The sequence below is a fragment of the Hyla sarda genome, chromosome 8 (genome assembly GCF_029499605.1).
Source record: "Hyla sarda isolate aHylSar1 chromosome 8, aHylSar1.hap1, whole genome shotgun sequence".
Lineage (NCBI taxonomy): Eukaryota > Metazoa > Chordata > Amphibia > Anura > Hylidae > Hyla > Hyla sarda.
Window position 1 is genome coordinate 178,417,569 of NC_079196.1, and position 17,473 is coordinate 178,435,041.

At 38.8% G+C, this 17,473-nt stretch overlaps 1 protein-coding gene across 1 annotated transcript in view; it reads right to left on the reverse strand.

The window, feature by feature from the left end:
- Positions 1 to 534: 534 nt before the first annotated feature.
- Positions 535 to 17,473, reverse strand: part of LOC130285038 (uromodulin-like) — an 83,286-nt gene continuing 66,347 nt past the window's right edge. The window contains exon 15 of the mRNA XM_056536139.1: positions 535 to 711. Within this exon, the coding sequence (XP_056392114.1) occupies positions 644 to 711 (68 nt within the window). The 3' untranslated portion in view covers positions 535 to 643. The remainder of the gene's footprint in view (positions 712 to 17,473) is intronic.

The following is a 17,473-nucleotide window of genomic DNA, read 5'->3' on the forward strand; positions in this document are numbered from 1 at the left end:
AGACAACATGTGAAGGAAGTAGGATTAGCCATGCACTTGATTTTAAAGGTGATATGGGAGCAGAAACAACAGCAGGATCACAGCAAAGAAAGCGGTTACACTAAGCACTGAGCTTGGCTTGGCACAGTGACAAATAGCAGAAAAAGACTTACCTGGCTTACAATAGCTGCTGCCATAGGGACTATAGTGCAGAGCTGGATACACATTGCTTTGAACAAACATTTTTTTTTACAATCCCTGTGCTTGGTTTATAATGTAGACTGCTAAAAATATGGCCTGAATGATACTCTAAGCTGACTGAGCCATGAACTATGCCATACCTAAATAAATCTAATATTTCCCTAGGATTCTACAGTATTCAAGAAATTGCCAGTATACACAGTAGAACAAATAGTAGTGTATAAACAAAAGTCAGTGTGTTAAAAATAATATTGGTCAGATAAGCTTATTTTTAGGCTTACATTTATTGACAATTTGAAAATGACCAATCATACACCCAACCAGAATCCAACAATTTGCTGCATAGTCATTTTTATTAACAAGATAAGAAATAGTAGACATTATTATTAAAAAGGTCAGTGCTGTAGAGTATCAAAGTAGTTCCAAAATAATTAGAATTCCAATCCATGGTTAAACTGAAGGTCTAAACAAAAAAAACCTGAGACATCAGAAGGAGAACAAAGCTGAAGAGGGCGAAAGGTGCATGTGTGCCTGCAAAAGAAGAAGATATATTTTTAGTAATACCAACTGTAGTATTGTATTTAAAGGAATTTTCCATGTGAAACTCATTGTTTTCCTGTAATATTAATGTTCATAATTATCTGAGTCTATTGCAACACAGTTGCAAACATAGATGGAAATGATCTGTTTATGCTTCAAGTCAATGAACATTCCTGTTTAAAAACATCCAATTATATTGTGTTTACAGTTGCTGTTCAGACATGTGTATCTCTGTAAATAAGCCAGGTGTAATGTTGCAATTATGTGTCTTAATATGATGAAGGGACAGATAGAAAACTCTAACATACAACTGCAGGGACAGACCACAACAGATAGAAGACTAACATATAACTACAGGGACAGATAGAAAACTAACATACAACTGCAGGGACAGATAGAAAACTCTAACATACAACTGCAGGGACAGACCACAACAGATAGAAAACTAACATACAACTGCAGGGACAGATAGAAAACTAACATACAACTGCAGGGACAGACCACAACAGATAGAAAACTAACATACAACTGCAGGGACAGATAGAAAACTAACATACAACTGCAGGGACAGATAGAAAACTAACATACAACTGCAGGGACAGACCACAACAGATAGAAGACTCTAACATACAACTGCAGGGACAGATAGAAAACTAACATACAACTGCAGGGACAGATAGAAAACTAACATACAACTGCAGGGACAGACCACAACAGATAGAAGAGTCTAACATACAACTGCAGGGACAGATTACAACAGATAGAAGACTAACATACAACTGCAGGGACAGATTACAACAGATAGAAAGCTAACATACAACTGCAGGGACAGATAGAAAACTACCATACAACTGCAGGGACAGATAGAAAACTACCATACAACTGCAGGGACAGACCACAACAGATAGAAGACTAACATACAACTACAGGGACAGATAGAAAACTAACATACAACTGCACGGACAGACCACAACAGATAGAAAACTAACATACAACTGCAGGGACAGACCACAACAGATAGAAAACTAACATACAACTGCAGGGACAGACCACAACAGATAGAAGACTAACATACAACTACAGGGACAGATAGAAAACTAACATACAACTGCAGGGACAGATAGAAAACTAACATACAACTGCAGGGACAGACCACAACAGATAGAAAACTAACATACAACTGCAGGGACAGACCACAACAGATAGAAAACTAACATACAACTGCAGGGACAGACCACAACAGATAGAAGACTAACATACGACTACAGGGACAGATAGAAAACTAACATACAACTGCAGGGACAGATAGAAAACTAACATACAACTGCAGGGACAGACCACAACAAATAGAAGACTCTAACATACAACTGCAGGGACAGATAGAAAACTAACATACAACTGCAGGGACAGACCACAACAGATAGAAGACTTACATACAACTGCAGGGACAGATAGAAAACTAATATACAACTGCAGGGACAGACCACAACAGATAGAAGACTAACATACAACTACAGGAACAGATTACAACAGATAGAAGACTTACATACAACTGCAGGGACAGACCACAACAGATAGAATTTTGGGAGCAGAAAAAAAGAAAAAAAGCAATGCTCAGAGAATATATGTGGTGAAAAATCCCCAATAAAAGGTAATATCTGGATATATAGGGGTAGATGGTTCCAAACTTACTTCACAGGGGGGGGGAAAGGTAAAGGAAAACTGTCCAGTCACACACTTCCCCCCCTTCAGGATCACCTCTAGAATATGCAGGAAGATTTTCATAAACATCGGTCCTCGTTCCATTAAAAGAAAGCTTTAATCCAGGCGACATGTTTTGGAAATTATCATAAGGTGGAGTGCACGAAGGTGGATCAAGATTTTTCAACCACATATATTCTCTGAGCACTGTTTTTTTCTTTTTTTCTGCTCCCAATATATTGAACGGATCATATTCTATTTGATTCCGGAATACCCTGCACTCTCCATGAGTGGATGTCCTTGAGGACAGAGAAGAGTTAATCTTTGATATCATACTCTGGGATGCCCTATTTGTGTTATTTGAGGGGAACCATTACCTTGTGAGTAATAATTTAATATATCAAAGTACAGTTATCTTTTGGGATTTGAGCGCCACCTTTCTTTTATCTACTTTATTTGTTTTTACAACAGATAGAAGACTAACATACAACTGCAGGAACAGATTACAACAGATAGAAGACTAACATACAACTGCAGGAACAGATTACAACAAATAGAAGACTTACATACAACTGCAGGGACAGATTATAACAGATAGAAGACTCTAACATACAACTGCAGGAATAGAGTACAACAGATAGAAGACTAACATATAACTACAGGAACAGATTACAACAGATAGAAGACTTACATACAACTGCAGGGACAGATTACAACAGATAGAAGATGCTAACATACAACTGCAGGAACAGATTACAACAGATAGAAGACTTACATACAACTGCAGGAACAGATTACAACGGATAGTAGACTAACATACAACTGCAGGGACAGATTACAACAGATAGAAGACTCTAACATACAACTGCAGGTACAGATTACAACAGATAGAAGACCAACATACAACTGCAGGGACAGATTACAACAGATAGAAGACTTACATACAACTGCAGGAACAGATTACAACAGATAGAAGACTTACATACAACTGCAGGAACAGATTACAACAGATAGAAGACTTACATACAACTGCAGGGACAGATTACAACAGATAGAAGACTTACATACAACTGCAGGGACAGATTACAACAGATAGAAGACTTACATACAACTGCAGGAACAGATTACAACAGATAGAAGACTTACATACAACTGCAGGAATAGAGTACAACAGATAGAAGACTCTAACATACAACTGCAGGGACAGATTACAACAGATAGAAGACTCTAACATACAACTGCAGGGACAGATTACAACAGATGGAAGACTCTAACATACAACTGCAGGGACAGATTACAACAGATAGAAGACTTACATACAACTGCAGGAACAGATTACAACAGATAGAAGACTAACATAACTACAGGAAGAGATTACAACAGATAGAAGATGCTAACATACATCTGCAGGAAGAGATTACAACAGATAGAAGATGCTAACATACATCTGCAGGAACAGATTACAACAGATAGAAGACTAACATACAACTGTAGGAATAGATTACAACGGATAGTAGACTAACATACAACTGCAGGGACAGATTACAACAGATAGAAGACTCTAACATACAACTGCAGGTACAGATTACAACAGATAGAAGACCAACATACAACTGCAGGAACAGATTACAACAGATAGAAGACTTACATACAACTGCAGGAACAGATTACAACAGATAGAAGACTTACATACAACTGCAGGAACAGATTACAACAGATAGAAGACTTACATACAACTGCAGGAACAGATTACAACAGATAGAAGACTTACATACAACTGCAGGGACAGATTACAACAGATAGAAGACTTACATACAACTGCAGGAACAGATTACAACAGATAGAAGACTTAAATACAACTGCAGGAACAGATTACAACAGATAGAAGACTTGCATACAACTGCAGGAATAGAGTACAACAGATAGAAGACTTACAGACAACTGCAGGAACAGATTACAACAGATAGAAGACTAACATACAACTGCAGGAACAGATTACAATAGATAGAAGACTCTAACATACAACTGCAGGGACAGATTACAACAGATGGAAGACTCTAACATACAACTGCAGGGACAGATTACAACAGATAGAAGACTTACATACAACTGCAGGAACAGATAACAACAGATAGAAGACTAACATATAACTACAGGAAGAGATTACAACAGATAGAAGACTAACATACAACTGCAGGAACAGATTACAACAGATAGAAGACTAACATACAACTGCAGGGACAGATTACAACAGATAGAAGACTTACATACAACTGCAGGAACAGATTACAACAGATAGAAGACTCTAACATACAACTGCAGGGACAGATTACAACAGATAGAAGACTTACATACAACTGCAGGAACAGATTACAACACATAGAAGACTTACATACAACTGCAGGGACAGATTACAACAGATAGAAACTAACATATAACTGCAGGGACAGATTACAACAGATAGAAGACTTACATACAACTGCAGGAACAGATTACAACAGATAGAAGACTAACATATAACTACAGGAAGAGATTACAACAGATAGAAGACTAACATACAACTGCAGGAACAGATTACAACAGATAGAAGACTCTAACATACAACTGCAGGGACAGATTACAACAGATAGAAGACTCTAACATACAACTGCAGGGACAGATTACAACAGATTGAAGACTAACATACAACTGCAGAGACAGATTACAACAGATAGAAGACTAACATACAACTGCAGGAACAGATTACAACAGATAGAAGACTCTAACATACAACTGCAGGGACAGATTACAACAGATAGAAGACTAACATACAACTGCAGGGACAGATTACAACAGATAGAAGACTAACATACAACTGCAGGAACAGATTACAACAGATAGAAAACTAACATACAACTGCAGGGACAGACCACAACAGATAGAAGACTTACATACAACTGCAGGGACAGATTACAACAGATAGAACACTAACATATAACTACAGGAACAGATTACAACAGAAGACTTACATACAACTGCAGGAATAGAGTACAACAGATAGAAGACTCTAACATACAACTGCAGTAACATATTACAACAGATAGAAGACTTACATACAACTGCAGGGACAGACTACAATAGATAGAAGACTCTAACATACAACTGCACGGACAGATTACAACAGATAGAAAACTAATATATAACTGCAGGGACAGATTACAACAGATAAAAGACTAACATACAACTGCAGGGACAGACCACAACAGAAATAAGACTAATATACAACAGCAGGAATAGATTACAACAGATAGAAGATGCTAACATATAACTGCAGGAACAGATTACAACAGATAGAAGACTTACATACAACTGCAGGGACAGATTACAACAGATAGAAGATGCTAACATACAACTGCAGGAACAGATTACAACAGATAGAAGACTTACATACAACTGCAGGAACAGATTACAACGGATAGAAGACTAACATACAACTGTAGGAATAGATTACAACGGATAGTAGACTAACATACAACTGCAGGGACAGATTACAACAGATAGAAGACTCTAACATACAACTGCAGGTACAGATTAGAACAGATAGAAGACCAACATACAACTGCAGGAACAGATTACAACAGATAGAAGACTTACATACAACTGCAGGAACAGATTACAACAGATAGAAGACTTACATACAACTGCAGGAACAGATTACAACAGATAGAAGACTTACATACAACTGCAGGAACAGATTACAACAGATAGAAGACTTACATACAACTGCAGGGACAGATTACAACAGATAGAAGACTTACATACAACTGCAGGAACAGATTACAACAGATAGAAGACTTACATACAACTGCAGGAATAGAGTACAACAGATAGAAGACTCTAACATACAACTGCAGGGACAGATTACAACAGATAGAAGACTCTAACATACAACTGCAGGGACAGATTACAACAGATGGAAGACTCTAACATACAACTGCAGGAACAGATTACAACAGATAGAAGACTAACATAACTACAGGAAGAGATTACAACAGATAGAAGATGCTAACATACATCTGCAGGAACAGATTACAACAGATAGAAGACTTACATACAACTGCAGGAACAGATTACAACGGATAGAAGACTAACATACAACTGTAGGAATAGATTACAACGGATAGTAGACTAACATACAACTGCAGGGACAGATTACAACAGATAGAAGACTCTAACATACAACTGCAGGTACAGATTACAACAGATAGAAGACCAACATACAACTGCAGGAACAGATTACAACAGATAGAAGACTTACATACAACTGCAGGAACAGATTACAACAGATAGAATATTTACATACAACTGCAGGAACAGATTACAACAGATAGAAGACTTACATACAACTGCAGGAACAGATTACAACAGATAGAAGACTTACATACAACTGCAGGGACAGATTACAACAGATAGAAGACTTACATACAACTGCAGGAACATATTACAACAGATAGAAGACTTACATACAACTGCAGGGACAGATTACAACAGATAGAAGACTCTAACATACAACTGCAGGGACAGATTACAACAGATAGAAGACTAACATACAACTGCAGGGACAGATTACAACAGATAGAAGACTTACATACAACTGCAGGAACAGATTACAACAGATAGAAGACTCTAACATACAACTGCAGGGACAGATTACAACAGATAGAAGACTTACATACAACTGCAGGAACAGATTACAACACATAGAAGACTTACATACAACTGCAGGGACAGATTACAACAGATAGAAACTAACATATAACTGCAGGGACAGATTACAACAGATAGAAGACTTACATACAACTGCAGGAACAGATTACAACAGATAGAAGACTAACATATAACTACAGGAAGAGATTACAACAGATAGAAGACTAACATACAACTGCAGGAACAGATTACAACAGATAGAAGACTCTAACATACAACTGCAGGGACAGATTACAACAGATAGAAGACTCTAACATACAACTGCAGGGACAGATTACAACAGATTGAAGACTAACATACAACTGCAGGGACAGATTACAACAGATAGAAGACTAACATACAACTGCAGGAACAGATTACAACAGATAGAAGACTCTAACATACAACTGCAGGGACAGATTACAACAGATAGAAGACTAACATACAACTGCAGGGACAGATTACAACAGATAGAAGACTAACATACAACTGCAGGAACAGATTACAACAGATAGAAAACTAACATACAACTGCAGGGACAGACCACAACAGATAGAAAACTAACATACAACTGCAGGGACAGACCACAACAGATAGAAGACTAACATACGACTACAGGGACAGATAGAAAACTAACATACAACTGCAGGGACAGATAGAAAACTAACATACAACTGCAGGGACAGACCACAACAAATAGAAGACTCTAACATACAACTGCAGGGACAGATAGAAAACTAACATACAACTGCAGGGACAGACCACAACAGATAGAAGACTTACATACAACTGCAGGGACAGATAGAAAACTAATATACAACTGCAGGGACAGACCACAACAGATAGAAGACTAACATACAACTACAGGAACAGATTACAACAGATAGAAGACTTACATACAACTGCAGGGACAGACCACAACAGATAGAATTTTGGGAGCAGAAAAAAAGAAAAAAAGCAATGCTCAGAGAATATATGTGGTGAAAAATCCCCAATAAAAGGTAATATCTGGATATATAGGGGTAGATGGTTCCAAACTTACTTCACAGGGGGGGGGAAAGGTAAAGGAAAACTGTCCAGTCACACACTTCCCCCCCTTCAGGATCACCTCTAGAATATGCAGGAAGATTTTCATAAACATCGGTCCTCGTTCCATTAAAAGAAAGCTTTAATCCAGGCGACATGTTTTGGAAATTATCATAAGGTGGAGTGCACGAAGGTGGATCAAGATTTTTCAACCACATATATTCTCTGAGCACTGTTTTTTTCTTTTTTTCTGCTCCCAATATATTGAACGGATCATATTCTATTTGATTCCGGAATACCCTGCACTCTCCATGAGTGGATGTCCTTGAGGACAGAGAAGAGTTAATCTTTGATATCATACTCTGGGATGCCCTATTTGTGTTATTTGAGGGGAACCATTACCTTGTGAGTAATAATTTAATATATCAAAGTACAGTTATCTTTTGGGATTTGAGCGCCACCTTTCTTTTATCTACTTTATTTGTTTTTACAACAGATAGAAGACTAACATACAACTGCAGGAACAGATTACAACAGATAGAAGACTAACATACAACTGCAGGAACAGATTACAACAAATAGAAGACTTACATACAACTGCAGGGACAGATTATAACAGATAGAAGACTCTAACATACAACTGCAGGAATAGAGTACAACAGATAGAAGACTAACATATAACTACAGGAACAGATTACAACAGATAGAAGACTTACATACAACTGCAGGGACAGATTACAACAGATAGAAGATGCTAACATACAACTGCAGGAACAGATTACAACAGATAGAAGACTTACATACAACTGCAGGAACAGATTACAACGGATAGTAGACTAACATACAACTGCAGGGACAGATTACAACAGATAGAAGACTCTAACATACAACTGCAGGTACAGATTACAACAGATAGAAGACCAACATACAACTGCAGGGACAGATTACAACAGATAGAAGACTTACATACAACTGCAGGAACAGATTACAACAGATAGAAGACTTACATACAACTGCAGGAACAGATTACAACAGATAGAAGACTTACATACAACTGCAGGGACAGATTACAACAGATAGAAGACTTACATACAACTGCAGGGACAGATTACAACAGATAGAAGACTTACATACAACTGCAGGAACAGATTACAACAGATAGAAGACTTACATACAACTGCAGGAATAGAGTACAACAGATAGAAGACTCTAACATACAACTGCAGGGACAGATTACAACAGATAGAAGACTCTAACATACAACTGCAGGGACAGATTACAACAGATGGAAGACTCTAACATACAACTGCAGGGACAGATTACAACAGATAGAAGACTTACATACAACTGCAGGAACAGATTACAACAGATAGAAGACTAACATAACTACAGGAAGAGATTACAACAGATAGAAGATGCTAACATACATCTGCAGGAAGAGATTACAACAGATAGAAGATGCTAACATACATCTGCAGGAACAGATTACAACAGATAGAAGACTAACATACAACTGTAGGAATAGATTACAACGGATAGTAGACTAACATACAACTGCAGGGACAGATTACAACAGATAGAAGACTCTAACATACAACTGCAGGTACAGATTACAACAGATAGAAGACCAACATACAACTGCAGGAACAGATTACAACAGATAGAAGACTTACATACAACTGCAGGAACAGATTACAACAGATAGAAGACTTACATACAACTGCAGGAACAGATTACAACAGATAGAAGACTTACATACAACTGCAGGAACAGATTACAACAGATAGAAGACTTACATACAACTGCAGGGACAGATTACAACAGATAGAAGACTTACATACAACTGCAGGAACAGATTACAACAGATAGAAGACTTAAATACAACTGCAGGAACAGATTACAACAGATAGAAGACTTGCATACAACTGCAGGAATAGAGTACAACAGATAGAAGACTTACAGACAACTGCAGGAACAGATTACAACAGATAGAAGACTAACATACAACTGCAGGAACAGATTACAATAGATAGAAGACTCTAACATACAACTGCAGGGACAGATTACAACAGATGGAAGACTCTAACATACAACTGCAGGGACAGATTACAACAGATAGAAGACTTACATACAACTGCAGGAACAGATAACAACAGATAGAAGACTAACATATAACTACAGGAAGAGATTACAACAGATAGAAGACTAACATACAACTGCAGGAACAGATTACAACAGATAGAAGACTAACATACAACTGCAGGGACAGATTACAACAGATAGAAGACTTACATACAACTGCAGGAACAGATTACAACAGATAGAAGACTCTAACATACAACTGCAGGGACAGATTACAACAGATAGAAGACTCTAACATACAACTGCAGGGACAGATTACAACAGATGGAAGACTCTAACATACAACTGCAGGGACAGATTACAACAGATAGAAGACTTACATACAACTGCAGGAACAGATTACAACAGATAGAAGACTAACATAACTACAGGAAGAGATTACAACAGATAGAAGATGCTAACATACATCTGCAGGAAGAGATTACAACAGATAGAAGATGCTAACATACATCTGCAGGAACAGATTACAACAGATAGAAGACTAACATACAACTGTAGGAATAGATTACAACGGATAGTAGACTAACATACAACTGCAGGGACAGATTACAACAGATAGAAGACTCTAACATACAACTGCAGGTACAGATTACAACAGATAGAAGACCAACATACAACTGCAGGAACAGATTACAACAGATAGAAGACTTACATACAACTGCAGGAACAGATTACAACAGATAGAAGACTTACATACAACTGCAGGAACAGATTACAACAGATAGAAGACTTACATACAACTGCAGGAACAGATTACAACAGATAGAAGACTTACATACAACTGCAGGGACAGATTACAACAGATAGAAGACTTACATACAACTGCAGGAACAGATTACAACAGATAGAAGACTTAAATACAACTGCAGGAACAGATTACAACAGATAGAAGACTTGCATACAACTGCAGGAATAGAGTACAACAGATAGAAGACTTACAGACAACTGCAGGAACAGATTACAACAGATAGAAGACTAACATACAACTGCAGGAACAGATTACAATAGATAGAAGACTCTAACATACAACTGCAGGGACAGATTACAACAGATGGAAGACTCTAACATACAACTGCAGGGACAGATTACAACAGATAGAAGACTTACATACAACTGCAGGAACAGATAACAACAGATAGAAGACTAACATATAACTACAGGAAGAGATTACAACAGATAGAAGACTAACATACAACTGCAGGAACAGATTACAACAGATAGAAGACTAACATACAACTGCAGGGACAGATTACAACAGATAGAAGACTTACATACAACTGCAGGAACAGATTACAACAGATAGAAGACTCTAACATACAACTGCAGGGACAGATTACAACAGATAGAAGACTTACATACAACTGCAGGAACAGATTACAACACATAGAAGACTTACATACAACTGCAGGGACAGATTACAACAGATAGAAACTAACATATAACTGCAGGGACAGATTACAACAGATAGAAGACTTACATACAACTGCAGGAACAGATTACAACAGATAGAAGACTAACATATAACTACAGGAAGAGATTACAACAGATAGAAGACTAACATACAACTGCAGGAACAGATTACAACAGATAGAAGACTCTAACATACAACTGCAGGGACAGATTACAACAGATAGAAGACTCTAACATACAACTGCAGGGACAGATTACAACAGATTGAAGACTAACATACAACTGCAGAGACAGATTACAACAGATAGAAGACTAACATACAACTGCAGGAACAGATTACAACAGATAGAAGACTCTAACATACAACTGCAGGGACAGATTACAACAGATAGAAGACTAACATACAACTGCAGGGACAGATTACAACAGATAGAAGACTAACATACAACTGCAGGAACAGATTACAACAGATAGAAAACTAACATACAACTGCAGGGACAGACCACAACAGATAGAAGACTTACATACAACTGCAGGGACAGATTACAACAGATAGAACACTAACATATAACTACAGGAACAGATTACAACAGAAGACTTACATACAACTGCAGGAATAGAGTACAACAGATAGAAGACTCTAACATACAACTGCAGTAACATATTACAACAGATAGAAGACTTACATACAACTGCAGGGACAGACTACAATAGATAGAAGACTCTAACATACAACTGCACGGACAGATTACAACAGATAGAAAACTAATATATAACTGCAGGGACAGATTACAACAGATAAAAGACTAACATACAACTGCAGGGACAGACCACAACAGAAATAAGACTAATATACAACAGCAGGAATAGATTACAACAGATAGAAGATGCTAACATATAACTGCAGGAACAGATTACAACAGATAGAAGACTTACATACAACTGCAGGGACAGATTACAACAGATAGAAGATGCTAACATACAACTGCAGGAACAGATTACAACAGATAGAAGACTTACATACAACTGCAGGAACAGATTACAACGGATAGAAGACTAACATACAACTGTAGGAATAGATTACAACGGATAGTAGACTAACATACAACTGCAGGGACAGATTACAACAGATAGAAGACTCTAACATACAACTGCAGGTACAGATTAGAACAGATAGAAGACCAACATACAACTGCAGGAACAGATTACAACAGATAGAAGACTTACATACAACTGCAGGAACAGATTACAACAGATAGAAGACTTACATACAACTGCAGGAACAGATTACAACAGATAGAAGACTTACATACAACTGCAGGAACAGATTACAACAGATAGAAGACTTACATACAACTGCAGGGACAGATTACAACAGATAGAAGACTTACATACAACTGCAGGAACAGATTACAACAGATAGAAGACTTACATACAACTGCAGGAATAGAGTACAACAGATAGAAGACTCTAACATACAACTGCAGGGACAGATTACAACAGATAGAAGACTCTAACATACAACTGCAGGGACAGATTACAACAGATGGAAGACTCTAACATACAACTGCAGGAACAGATTACAACAGATAGAAGACTAACATAACTACAGGAAGAGATTACAACAGATAGAAGATGCTAACATACATCTGCAGGAACAGATTACAACAGATAGAAGACTTACATACAACTGCAGGAACAGATTACAACGGATAGAAGACTAACATACAACTGTAGGAATAGATTACAACGGATAGTAGACTAACATACAACTGCAGGGACAGATTACAACAGATAGAAGACTCTAACATACAACTGCAGGTACAGATTACAACAGATAGAAGACCAACATACAACTGCAGGAACAGATTACAACAGATAGAAGACTTACATACAACTGCAGGAACAGATTACAACAGATAGAAGACTTACATACAACTGCAGGAACAGATTACAACAGATAGAATATTTACATACAACTGCAGGAACAGATTACAACAGATAGAAGACTTACATACAACTGCAGGAACAGATTACAACAGATAGAAGACTTACATACAACTGCAGGGACAGATTACAACAGATAGAAGACTTACATACAACTGCAGGAACATATTACAACAGATAGAAGACTTACATACAACTGCAGGGACAGATTACAACAGATAGAAGACTCTAACATACAACTGCAGGGACAGATTACAACAGATAGAAGACTAACATACAACTGCAGGGACAGATTACAACAGATAGAAGACTTACATACAACTGCAGGAACAGATTACAACAGATAGAAGACTCTAACATACAACTGCAGGGACAGATTACAACAGATAGAAGACTTACATACAACTGCAGGAACAGATTACAACACATAGAAGACTTACATACAACTGCAGGGACAGATTACAACAGATAGAAACTAACATATAACTGCAGGGACAGATTACAACAGATAGAAGACTTACATACAACTGCAGGAACAGATTACAACAGATAGAAGACTAACATATAACTACAGGAAGAGATTACAACAGATAGAAGACTAACATACAACTGCAGGAACAGATTACAACAGATAGAAGACTCTAACATACAACTGCAGGGACAGATTACAACAGATAGAAGACTCTAACATACAACTGCAGGGACAGATTACAACAGATTGAAGACTAACATACAACTGCAGGGACAGATTACAACAGATAGAAGACTAACATACAACTGCAGGAACAGATTACAACAGATAGAAGACTCTAACATACAACTGCAGGGACAGATTACAACAGATAGAAGACTAACATACAACTGCAGGGACAGATTACAACAGATAGAAGACTAACATACAACTGCAGGAACAGATTACAACAGATAGAAAACTAACATACAACTGCAGGGACAGACCACAACAGATAGAAGACTTACATACAACTGCAGGGACAGATTACAACAGATAGAACACTAACATATAACTACAGGAACAGATTACAACAGAAGACTTACATACAACTGCAGGAATAGAGTACAACAGATAGAAGACTCTAACATACAACTGCAGTAACATATTACAACAGATAGAAGACTTACATACAACTGCAGGGACAGATTACAACAGATAGAAGACTCTAACATACAACTGCAGGGACAGATTACAACAGATAGAAAACTAATATATAACTGCAGGGACAGATTACAACAGATAAAAGACTAACATACAACTGCAGGGACAGACCACAACAGAAATAAGACTAATATACAACAGCAGGAATAGATTACAACAGATAGAAGATGCTAACATATAACTGCAGGAACAGATTACAACAGATAGAAGATTTACATACAACTGCAGGGACAGATTACAACAGATAGAAGATGCTAACATACAACTGCAGGAACAGATTACAACAGATAGAAGACTTACATACAACTGCAGGAACAGATTACAACGGATAGAAGACTAACATACAACTGTAGGAATAGATTACAATGGATAGTAGACTAACATACAACTGCAGGGACAGATTACAACAGATAGAAGACTCTAACATACAACTGCAGGTACAGATTAGAACAGATAGAAGACCAACATACAACTGCAGGAACAGATTACAACAGATAGAAGACTTACATACAACTGCAGGAACAGATTACAACAGATAGAAGACTTACATACAACTGCAGGAACAGATTACAACAGATAGAAGACTTACATACAACTGCAGGAACAGATTACAACAGATAGAAGACTTACATACAACTGCAGGGACAGATTACAACAGATAGAAGACTTACATACAACTGCAGGAACAGATTACAACAGATAGAAGACTTACATACAACTGCAGGAATAGAGTACAACAGATAGAAGACTCTAACATACAACTGCAGGGACAGATTACAACAGATAGAAGACTCTAACATACAACTGCAGGGACAGATTACAACAGATGGAAGACTCTAACATACAACTGCAGGAACAGATTACAACAGATAGAAGACTAACATAACTACAGGAAGAGATTACAACAGATAGAAGATGCTAACATACATCTGCAGGAACAGATTACAACAGATAGAAGACTTACATACAACTGCAGGAACAGATTACAACGGATAGAAGACTAACATACAACTGTAGGAATAGATTACAACGGATAGTAGACTAACATACAACTGCAGGGACAGATTACAACAGATAGAAGACTCTAACATACAACTGCAGGGACAGATTACAACAGATAGAAGACCAACATACAACTGCAGGAACAGATTACAACAGATAGAAGACTTACATACAACTGCAGGAACAGATTACAACAGATAGAAGACTTACATACAACTGCAGGAACAGATTACAACAGATAGAATATTTACATACAACTGCAGGAACAGATTACAACAGATAGAAGACTTACATACAACTGCAGGAACAGATTACAACAGATAGAAGACTTACATACAACTGCAGGGACAGATTACAACAGATAGAAGACTTACATACAACTGCAGGAACAGATTACAACAGATAGAAGACTTGCATACAACTGCAGGAATAGAGTACAACAGATAGAAGACTTACATACAACTGCAGGAATGTTACGCCTAGCGCTCCGGGTCCCCGCTCCTCCCCGGAGCGCTCACGGCGCCTTTCTCCCTGCAGCTCCCCGGTCAGCGCTGACCGGGAGCGCTGTCCTGTCATGGCCGTTGGGGATGCGATTCGCACAGCGGGACGCGCCCGCTCGCGAATCGCATCCCAGGTCACTTACCCGTTCCCGTCTCCTGCGGTCATGTGCTGGCGCGCGCGGCTCCGCTCTCTAGGGCGCGCGCGCGCCAGCTCCCTGAGACTTAAAGGGCCAGTGCACCAATGATTGGTGCCTGGCCCAATTAGCTTAATTGGTTCCCATCTGTTTCCTGGCTATATCTAGTCTCCTCCCTTGCACTTCCTTGCCGGATCTTGTTGCCCTAGAGCCTAGTGAAAGCGTTTTTGTGTGTTTATACCCTGTGTACCAGAACTTTGCTATCTCCCCTGACTACGAACCTTTGCCGCCTGCCCCCGACCTTCTGCTACGTCCGACTTTGCTTCTGCCTACTCCCTTGTACCTCGCCTATCTTCAGCAGCCAGAGAGGTGAGCCGTTGCTAGTGGATACGACCTGGTCACTACCGCCGCAGCAAGACCATCCCGCTTTGCGGCGGGCTCTGGTGAAAACCTGTAGTGTCTTAGAACCGGTCCACTAGCACGGTCCTCGCTATCCCTCTCTGGCACAGAGGATCCACCTCCTGCCAGCCGGCATCGTGACAGTAGATCCGGCCATGGATCCCGCTGAAGTTCCTCTGCCTGTTGTCGCCGACCTCCCCACACTGGTCGCCCAGCAAGCCCGACAGATTGCCCAACAAGATCACCAGCTGTCGTACTTGACCACCATGACTCAGCAACTCCAGTCGCAGCTACAGCAGATTCAGTCTCAGCTACAGCAGCAGCAACCATCTCCTCCGCCAGCTCCTGCACCTCTTCCGCAGCGAGTGGCCACTCCTAGCCTCCGCCTGTCTTTGCCGGACAAATTTAATGGGGACTCTAAGTTTTGCCGTGGCTTTCTTTCCCAATGTTCCCTGCATCTGGAGATGATGTCGGATCAGTTTCCTACTGAAAGGTCTAAGGTGGCTTTCGTAGTCAGCCTTCTGTCTGGAAAAGCCCTGTCATGGGCCACACCGCTCTGGGACCGTGATGACCCCGTCACTGCCTCTGTACAC